We start from the raw sequence: 10,507 nt of genomic DNA, 5'->3' as shown, positions 1-10,507 counted from the left end.
GTGAAGCTTGTCAATATGGCAAACAATCAAGGAACTCCTTTAAATCCATAAATTGTGTCTCTACCTCTAGACCTCTTGAACTACTACACATGGACCTACTTGGACCAACTAGAACCACAAGTCTAGGTGGAAACAAATATGGTCTTGTTATTGTAGATGATTTTTCTAGATATATTTGGGTCATGTTTTTAGCTCATAAAGATCAAGCATTTTCAGTATTTAAGAAATTTCATAAGGAAGTAACTAATGCTAGAGATGCTTCAGTCATAGCTATTAGAAGTGACCATGGAACGGAATTTAAAAATCATCTATTTGATGAATTTTGTAGTAAAAAGGGGATAACTCATAATTTTTCTGCACCTAGGACACCACAACAAAATGAAGTTGTAGAAAGGAAGAATAGAACCCTAGAGGAAATGGCTAGAACCATGATATGTGAAAGTAACCTCCTTAAGTATTTTTGGGGAGAAGCCATTAATACATCATGTCATATATTAAATAGAGTTTTATTGAGACCCACTATAAAGAAAACACCTTATGAACTTTGGAAAAATAGAAAGCCCAAAGTAAACTATTTTCATGTTTTTGGATGTAGGTGTTTCATTCATAATAATGGGAAGGATAACTTAGGTAAATTTGATTCTAAATCTGATGAGGGTATATTTTTGGCGTATTCTACAACAAGTAAAGCCTATAGAGTTTTTAATAAAAGAACCCTTGTTATTGAAGAGTCTATACATGTTGTTTTTGATGATACTAGTGATATCTCTTCTAGCAAGAGAGTTGATCTTGATGATGATGCTGAAATTCTTGAAGAAAAGATTGATGAGATGACATTACAAGAAGATGAACAAAAACTAATTGGAAATACATCATCAAGCCAAGAGGCAATTGTGGATCATGGGCTGACTAAGGCTTGGAGGTATGCTCATGGGCATCCTAAGGAATTAATTTTAGATGATCCATCTCAACCTGTTAGGACTAGAGCATCTCTTAGGAACTTAAATAATCATCTAGCATTTGTCTCACATTTTGAACCTAAACACATAGAAGAAGCTGAAAAGGATGTAAATTGGATAAATGCAATGCAAGAAGAACTAAACCAATTTACTAGAAATAAGGTATGGAACCTAGTTGAACGACCCTCTGAATATTCAATAATGGGTACCAAATGGATATATAAAAATAAACTTGATGAAAATGAAATTGTAATTAGGAACAAGGCTAGACTAGTAGCAAAGGGCTATAATCAAGAAGAAGGTATAGACTTTGATGAAACCTTTGCTCCTGTAGCTAGACTTGAGGCAATTAGATTGTTACTAGCATTTGCATGCTCTAAAGATTTCAAATTATTTCAAATGGATGTAAAAAGTGCCTTTTTGAATGGGTATATTAATGAGGGGGTGTATGTAGAACAACCTCCTCACTACAAGAAAATATACTTTCAGCGACCACTTTCGGCGACTACATGAATCGTGGTCGCGGCAAATAAAGCTATTTGCGACCAACATCCTTATTAGTTACTGAATGATTGTCCTACACCGACGAAATGGATATTTGGTCGTGGAAAAGCAAAACCAAGTTGGCGGGGTGGAGGTAAAAGTTTGGCGACTAACGTTTGGTCGCGGATAATAAGGCTATCTGCGACCACCATCCTTGTTAGTTACGGAATAATTATCCTACACCGACGAACTGCATATTTGGTCGCGGAAAAGCAAAACCAAGTTGGCGGGTGGCAGTAAAACTTTGGGCGACTAACGTTTGGTCACGGAAAAGAAGGCTATCTGCGACCAACATCCTTGTTAGTGACGGAATAAATATCCTACACCGACGAAATGTATATTTAGTCGCGGAAAAGCAAAACTAAGTTGGCACGAGTCCAATATTTCGCGCGGGCTGGAGGTAAAACTAACGATGTTGTGCTAGCCCCTGTAAAATGCTAATTTCTAAGTTCAAAAAAAGAAAAAAACTGCTTATTTTCAAACGGTGCCATTTGACATCTTAATTCACTTAGGCATGCATATTCTTGTCTCTTCGGCTAAATCTCAATCCCACAACTTTTCTTCATACTTAAATTCTTTTTTTATTATTATTATAATATAATTTTAAAAGCTCGAGCTCGATGCTTGACTCCTTATCAAATAAATAAATGGATCGACAGGATACGTGACATGCGGACGTGGCAGGAACGAAAATTCACTTAAAAATATATAGAATTCTTGGACATCCTACGGGCAGGATCGAAAATCCGCTCCGAAATAAATTTGCACGCATCCTTTTTAGTTACTGAATGATTGTTTTACATCAATTAAATGCATATTTGATCGTAGAAAATCAAAACCAAGTTGGCGCGAGTCCAGTATTTCGCGCGGGCTGGAGGTAAAAGTTTTGGCGACTAAATTTTGGTTCCTAAAGGTTCATTAGTAGCGACTAAACCAATTTAGTCGCGAAAAGTATGAATGCAGGGAAACCAAATAAAAAAAAACCTAATTCCATTCTTCTCCTTTTCACCCGCACGTCGCCTTCATCCCGCCTTCACCCCGCCTTCACCCGCACGTCTGCACGTCGGCATCGCCCGTTCGCCGGTTCGCCCGTTCGGTCATCCCTTCGGCGTCGGAGTCCCAAGGTACGTTCTCTTCTCGATTTTAATTTAGCAGAGGCCGGGAGGGAGAGGGAGAGGGAGAGGGAGAGGGAGAGGTGGCCGGAGGTCGTCGGGAAATTAGGAGGCCAGCCGGGAGAGGATTTGATAAGCTGGGAGAGAAACAGAGGCCGGGAGGGAGAGGGAGAGGGAGAGGTGGCCGGGGGTCGTCGGGGGTCGTCGGGAACTAGTGGAGGCGAGCCGGGAGAAGAAGAAACCCTTTTATTTTGCAGAGGCCGGGAGGGAGAGGGAGAGGGAGAGGGAGCGGTGGCCGGGGGTCCTCGGGGGTTCTCCTCCTTCGCCGCCGCCGCCGCCGCCACCGGGGAATTTGGAGGCGAGGCGAGAGAAGAAGAAACCGACGAGGGCTTCTCCTCCTTCGCCGCCGCCGCATCCACCGCGGAGGGCTTCTCCTCCTTCACCGCCGCCGCCGCCACCGGGGAGGAGATTTGGGGCGAGGTCCTTTTCTTGGGCCGGCAGGGAAAGAGCGAGGAGGGATTTGGGGACGGTGGTTTTGTTTTGCGTGGAGAGAAACAGAGGATGTTTTGGTCTTGGTTTTCCTTCCCTCACGTTACTCCGATCCAGCTGGGCCATCGGGAAGAAAGATAGGGGGATTGGAGATGGACTTCTCAGAGGGTGGAGATTTTTTTAATTTTTTATTCCCGTTTCTATTTGGGTTGAATGGTTGCCGTGCTGTGGTATCGAAGGGGAGATGGGAGATGGGAGATGGGATTTTTTTTAAACTAAATATATTTTCATGCTCCTCTTCAAGAATTATATTAAACTGAAGAGGCTTTTTTATCTTTATTAGATTCATGCATCTTTGTTGAAATAGTATACTTGACAGCTATCTATTTTCATATCATTTTTTAACTATTTTGTACTTATTAAAATTTATTATTATTATAATAATAAAAGAAGAAAATGTCTCATTCACTGAATTTGTCTTAGGCCTCCAAATGTATTGGGTCGTCTCTGGTTTTCTGCTGCAACTTTTTTTTGCAGGATACAAAAATAAATCTATAAACTAATCAATCTAACTTGATGAAGTACTTTGTAGGTCAGTCAAAATGGACAAGAGTTGGATGACAATAAAAAATAGAATGAAGAGTAAAGAGTATAGAGAAGGGGTGAAGTCCTTTATTGAATTTGCGGTGGCAAATTTAGGCTCAGCAAATGATATTTGGTGTCCTTGTGTCGAGTGCATGAATGACAAAAAACAAAGCATTCAAGTTGTCAAGATTCATTTAATGTTGAAAGGAATCTCGCCTTCTTACAAGACTTGGGTGCAACATGGAGAATCGGTTCACGTGCATCAATCTTGTGTTTCAAATAATGCTAACTGTGACAATGGTGGAGGTGTTGAGGATAGAATGGCTGGGGATGGCACCGATGATAGGGAAGAATTGTCTAATATGCTGGAAGATGTTTGCATGGGCGCTTTCATGAATGACGATATTGACGAATTGCCTAATAACTTGGGGAGGGAGGATGCACAGAATTTTGATAAGTTGTTCGATGATGCTCAACGACCCATTTATCCTGGTTGCAAAACTTTTACAGTATTATCATTCGTTATTAAAATGCTTCATATTAAGGTGTACAACCAGTGGAGCAATTCCTCTTTTGACATGAACATGAAGGTATACAAGGAAATTCTACCGGAGTGTGATAAGTCTGTTCCATGGACCCTTTATGAAGTCAAGAAATTTTTACGAGATTTGGGTTTGGGATATGTGCTAATTCATGCATGCAAATATGATTGTGCTCTTTTTTGGAAGGAGAATGCGAACCTGGAGAAATGCCCTATATGTGATGAGCCTAGATATAAGCTGAATGATGGTAACGGTAAGAAGATTCCTCATAAAATTTTGCGGTACTTTCCCCTGACACCGAGATTGAAGCGCTTATTTTTGTCTCCGAAAATAGCTGTAGATATGAGATGGCACAAGGAGAAGCGAGTGGATGACGAAACATTAAGACATCCGGCTGATGGGGAGGAATGGAAGAACTTTGATCGGCAACATCCTGCGTTTTCCAAGGATCCGCGGAATGTGAGGTTAGGGCTAGCCACCGATGGTTTCAATCCTTTTGGAAATATGAGCACATCGTACAGTATGTGGCCCGTTATCGTGATGCCTTATAATCTTCCACCTTGGAAGTGTATGAAAGAGCAATTTTGTATGCTGTCATTGCTTATTCCCGGAAAAACGGCTCCCAGTAAAGAAATAGATGTTTACTTGAGGCCATTAATTGATGAGTTGAAAGAGCTTTGGAAGGATGGCGTGCAAACTTATGATGCCTCTAGTGGAAGTACATTTAGAATGCGTGCTGCTCTCATGTGGACCATTAATGACTTTCCTGCATATGGTAACATGTCTGGATGGCCAACAAAAGGTTATTTGGCTTGTCCCATTTGTAACGAAGATGCTTCATCAGAACGTTTGAGGAGTAAGATTGGCTATATGGGTGCGAGGCGTTTCTTGCCTGAGAACCACATATGGCGAAAGAGCAAGCTCTTTAATGGTAAAAGTGAAGACAGGTCAAGGCCACGAGAGTTCACGGGAGAAGAGATCTTGGAGCAAATTAATTCAGGGACATACAAGCCGTTGGGCAAGCATCCAAGCATTAATAAGAAAAGAAAAAGGGGCAAAGATGCTGACACGATTTGGGCCAAGAAAAGCATTTTGTTTGATCTCCCTTATTGGAAAACACTCAAGCTGCGTCACAACTTGGATGTCATGCACATAGAAAAGAACATTGCAGAAAATATTGTTGGGACATTACTGGGCATAGATGGGAAATGCAAGGATACAGAAAAAGCACTTTATAAGAATTCTATAAGAAAACTCATACCAAGAAGAACAAAGAGTGGATTGATCCTATTTGCGCCGTGAAACATGTAGGTATCTAAAATCTCAATAATAATTTAAATCACTTTATGCTTTTGCAAAATTATATATACATTTAATTCTGTTGTTACCTTTGCATTGACAGTCAAAGATGTTGAGCTTGCGAGAAGAATCTTCCCAATCCGGTGTGCAATTAACATCAGAGGAGATGTCTAGGCAGGCACTTGGAAAAAGGAAGAGATACATTCTTGGATTTGGGGATGGGCCGAAGCCCTCTTCATCTTCTTCCACACCTAGTCGTGTGTCACAAGACCATGTTGGGGAGTTACAGAAACTTAAAGCTGAGATGGAGGAGATGAAGATGGAGCGTGAGATGGAGCGTGAGGAGCTGCGGAGGCAATTGGAACAGGAGAGGAGAGAGCGTGAGGAGGAAAAGAAAGAGCGAGAGGAAGAACAGAAGCAAATTGCACATCTTACAAGTTTGGTGACAGAGTTCTTAAAGGAAAAGACTCAAACACATAAGTCGTCTATCCATCATGATGGGGCCATGTCATCAACTGGTGGCACAAATACTCGTTGGTATGTATTCTCACTTATATTACGTAGGTTATTTAGAGATTTGGACCAAATTAAGCGAAATATCATTGTGAACTTATACTTGAATTTTAGTTTATTATTTTTCACATGTGGTTATTGATTGTGTATTCTTTTTTGCTTTCTCAGATACATGGTGGAGCTATGAGCATGTGAATCTAGTTTTTGGTACATGGATAGCTTTTGTTCAGATGATCATGGTGGAGTTGTCTACAAGCAGAAATCAATTTTTTGTTTATTCATATTTTTATCTACATGATGGTTGTTTGGATGAATTGTAAGATCAGATATTTTGGCATTTTTAATTTACATTTTGATGTGTTTGGTGATGATTATCACCTTAACATATGGTATGGATGAAACATTTTGATGAATGGTTAATAGGTTTGCTTGACTTTAGACTTATAGATGATGATATTTATAATAAATGATTATGGATTCTCCAACATTGTGTATACTTCTATTTCGATGAGCAAATGTATTGTGCAATATGGATAATGGATAGGCTGTGTTGGTTGTACAGGATTTGGAACGAGCCCAAAAATAAATATTAAGCTTATAATTTGAATTATTAATTAAATACAGGTTAATACTTTCTGCCACCAAAAAATGTTTGTTGCCAATGCATTCCAATACATTCTACGACCAAACTATTGGTGGGGGAAGATAGACATTCAGTGACCATATTTTTGGTAGCGGAAGACAAACATTCCACGACCAACTATTTGGTCGGCGTGGGAATTAGCGACAACAAATTTGGTCGCTGAAAAGTTGCTTCGGCAACCAAACGTTGGTCGTTGTTGGTGTACCTTAGGTGACCACACAATATTGGTCGCCAAAACCTTTCAGTGACTAGGGTTCGGCGACGAAGCGTATTCTAGTCGCGAAAAGGTTTCGGCGACCAAATATGGTTATTCGGCGACTCGAATCTTAGTCGCTGAATATGTATTTTCTTGTAGTGCCTGGTTTTGAAAATCATCAATATCCCAATCATGTGTATAAATTAAACAAAGCACTTTATGGTTTGAAACAAGCACCTAGAGCATGGTATGAAAGACTTAGCAAATTTCTACTAGATCATGAGTTCTCTAGAGGAAATGTAGATACGACACTGTTTTTAAAGAAGAAAAACAAAGAAATGTTAGTAGTGCAGATTTATATTGATGATATTATTTTCGGTGCTACTAACAATCGCCTCTGCGAAGAATTTGCTGACTTGATGCAGAGTGAATTTGAAATGAGCATGATGGGAGAGCTGAACTATTTCCTTGGGCTCCAAATCAAACAATCTGAAGAAGGGATCTTAATCAATCAAGCTAAATACATCAAAGAGATGCTTAAGAAGTTTGATATGGAAGGAAACAAGTCAATCAGCACACCCATGAGTTCATCATGCAAACTGGACCAAGATGAATCAGGTAAATCAGTAGATCAAAAGATGTATAGAGGTATGATAGGATCCTTATTATATCTCACTGCAAGTAGACCTGATATCATGTTTAGTGTATGCATGTGTGCTAGATATCAATCTAATCCTAAGGAATCACATTTAATTGCAGTTAAGAGAATCTTTAAATACCTAATAGGAACAAAAAATATAGGTTTATGGTATTCTAAAGAATCTAGCCTAAACTTAATAGGGTATACAGATTCAGATTTTGCTGGTTGTAAACTTGATAGAAAAAGCACCAGCGGGTCATGTCAATTCTTAGGAAAAAATTTAATCTCATGGTTTAGCAAAAAACAAAACTCGGTTGCATTATCTACAGCTGAAGCCGAATATGTTGCTGCCGGGAGTTGTTGTTCTCAAATCATGTGGATCAAACAACAACTTGAAGATTATGGAATTAAACAAGATAAAATTCCCATTAACTGTGACAATACAAGTGCTATTAACCTAACTAAGAATCCAATTCAACACTCAAGAACCAAACACATTGAGATAAGGCATCACTTCATAAGAGATCATGTACTGAATGGTGATGTGACACTTCAATTTATTTGCACTGATGATCAACTAGCTGACATCTTCACAAAATCCTTGAGTGAAGAGCGATTCTGTGTACTTAGGAGAGGATTAGGAGTGATTGATCCATCCTAGTGATATTCTCTTCTAATTCATTGATTTTGATGATTAGCTTGAGTTAAATATAGAGTTTCTCATCTATGATCATCAAATCAGCTTATAAACTTTTTGATTATCCCTTCTTTGGCATGAAAATAACATGATTTTTGGGTGCGTGCCAGAGTTCGAGTCGACTCGGATACATTTTAGAGTCGGCTCATGGGGGAGTCGACTCGCACATATTTGGAGTCGACTCGAGGTCGATGGCATCATAGGGGGAGTCGACTCGCGCAGATTTTGGAGTCGACTCGAGGTCGAGTCGACTCGCGACTTACTGGAGTCGACTCGAGGTCGGAAATCCGATGTTTTAACCCTAATCGAAACGTTTAATCGACACTTCTATTCACCGCCGTCACTATTCAAAAACCCTAGAGTCGTCTCCGACCTCGTCTCCGACCCTTGTTAGGGCATTTCCGTCGAGTTTCCCTCCGTTCCTCGTGTCCTTTCCCCCTCCTTAGGTCTAGGATGCCTCGGAAATCTGTTGTCCCGAGCCGGAAAAGGCCCCATTCCGCGAGCGGCACCGAGCGACGGTCAAAGGCTCGGAATGAACCCGTGAGGCCACAACCTCCGGTTCCTTCCCCGCCGAGGCCGATTCCCTCGTACCCGTGCGCCGGGAAGGCGGTCTCCACCGGGAGATACGTCAACTTTGACTTCCTCTCCCGGGAAGGCTTTACCCTAGGGCATAGGTTAAGGGCTCAAGGGTTAGAAAGGTTTTGTTCCCTAGATCTTCCTACTTACCCGGGGTTAGTTAGGGAATTCTACGGTACTGTAGCTAGGGGTAATGGTGGTATTCAGGAAACTGTAGCGGGAGTCCCTATATTTATTTCGGAGGACTTCATTGCTCAAGTCCTCCATCTTTCCCAAGTAGGAGTGTCTCCCTCTCACCCCACGGATAGGACTGAGGCCTTTACGGCCATACTAGAGAGTCCACCTCAGTCCCCCCTAGAAGAGGTGTCTGCAAATCAGCTATCAGCTGAAATGCGGCTCCTCTTGAGTATCATATCTAGGACCCTCTTCCCCAAGACAGGCCGTTTTGATTTTGTATCTGAGAGGGACCTAGCCCTGATGTTCTACATTCTTCAAGATACTCCAATCAACTTCCCAAAACTCATCTACAAATACCTATGTGAGCCTCTAGACAAACCAAGGCTTACTCTTCCCTATGGCATGCTGTATACCTTGATCTTCAGGGAGTTAGAGGTCCTCATTCCTGAGGGGGAACCCTCTCGCTCACTGCGATACACAGATCGCATGGGTGAGGGGACTCTGCACAGGATGGGATTCCATAAAATTGAGGGAGTCTGGGTCCGGAAACCATCCACTTCCACACCTTCTGACCCTACTACTCGACACTCCCCCAGCCCTGATCATGACTCAGATTTCTCCACCTATCCCTCCACTTCAGCACCATCTACCTCAGCCGGACCCTCCACTGCACCACCTTCTCAGCCACTGGAGGTCCGGATATCTCCTGAGCAGCTCCGGGAGTTGCGGCAGGAGATCCTGAGGGATCTCCGTGATGATCTACTGAGGGAGATCCGAGGCCCTCAGAGTGCTCCCTCCACTCAGCTAGTACCCTCCTTAGCAGCCGTGACGGAGATGGTTGCAAATCTGAGGGAGGAGATATTCAACATCCGAAGCCTAGTTCAAGGACAATACTGGAACATAAGTGACGTCAAGGACGACACAAGGGAGATGCGAGATAGCATCAAAAAGGAACTAGGCAACCAGAGTCAGGGTGCTGAGAGACTAGCCAACGCACTGATCTTCAAGCTCGACACCCCCCAAGAAAGTGTGAACAACATATCAACTATTCAGTCTAGAGCCACCTCAGAGATTCTTGAACAGCTGGGAAACATCAATGAGGGGCTGAGCATGGTCATCAAACACACTAGACTGAGCAAGGGCTAGAGTTGTATATTTTCTTTACTTTATGTTGTACAGTCCCTTGCGGACTCACTTGATATGTAATCACACTTGTACTTAATTTTGGATAAATACAATGAGTAGAACTTTTTTTCAAAAATCGTGCATTCTTGAGTTTTTGCATCTTACTATGCTTTCTGCCTTTTTGCTATGATGACAAAAAGGGGGAGAAAATATATTGAATAGACATGTAAAGGGAATCAATAAAAAGAAAACTTTTAAAGCACAAAATAATTTGTTCTAAGTGGATTCGATACCTCGAGGCTCATTATCTCTCTGTTGGGGCTCCTAAAGGAGTAATCTCCAGAATCTATTCAAGGGATATTCGGAGATTAGTTGAATCATACTCAAGAACAAATTGGCAGATTTTCCCTC

The 10,507-nt window shown here is 41.4% G+C and overlaps 1 protein-coding gene across 2 annotated transcripts; it reads left to right on the top strand.

Moving 5' to 3' along the window:
• Window positions 1-3,406: 3,406 nt before the first annotated feature.
• LOC120112826 (uncharacterized) lies at window positions 3,407-7,133 on the top strand. Of its 2 annotated transcripts, none has more exons than XM_089928240.1 (3): window positions 3,407-5,541; window positions 5,633-6,066; window positions 6,211-7,133. In XM_089928240.1, the coding sequence occupies exon 1, from the start codon at window positions 3,706-3,708 to the stop codon at window positions 5,530-5,532; it is 1,827 nt and encodes a 608-aa protein (XP_089784366.1). In that variant the 5' UTR covers window positions 3,407-3,705; the 3' UTR covers window positions 5,533-5,541; window positions 5,633-6,066; window positions 6,211-7,133. The 2 variants fall into 2 exon arrangements, with proteins under 2 accessions (XP_089784366.1, XP_038988643.2); XM_039132715.3 differs by having other exon boundaries at window positions 3,411-5,537; window positions 6,211-7,128.
• The last annotated feature ends 3,374 nt before the right edge of the window (window positions 7,134-10,507 follow it).

This window comes from Phoenix dactylifera, chromosome 17, assembly GCF_051530095.1.
Source record: "Phoenix dactylifera cultivar Ajwa chromosome 17, Ajwa_hap1_PhDact_Kaust_v1.1, whole genome shotgun sequence".
NCBI lineage: Eukaryota > Viridiplantae > Streptophyta > Magnoliopsida > Arecales > Arecaceae > Phoenix > Phoenix dactylifera.
This window is presented reverse-complemented; position numbering and strand designations above follow the sequence as displayed.

Coding starts and splice junctions, on each gene's coding strand:
- LOC120112826 (XM_089928240.1), top strand. CDS start 3,706: ATGGACAAGAGTTGGATGACAATAAAAAATAGAATGAAGAGTAAAGAG.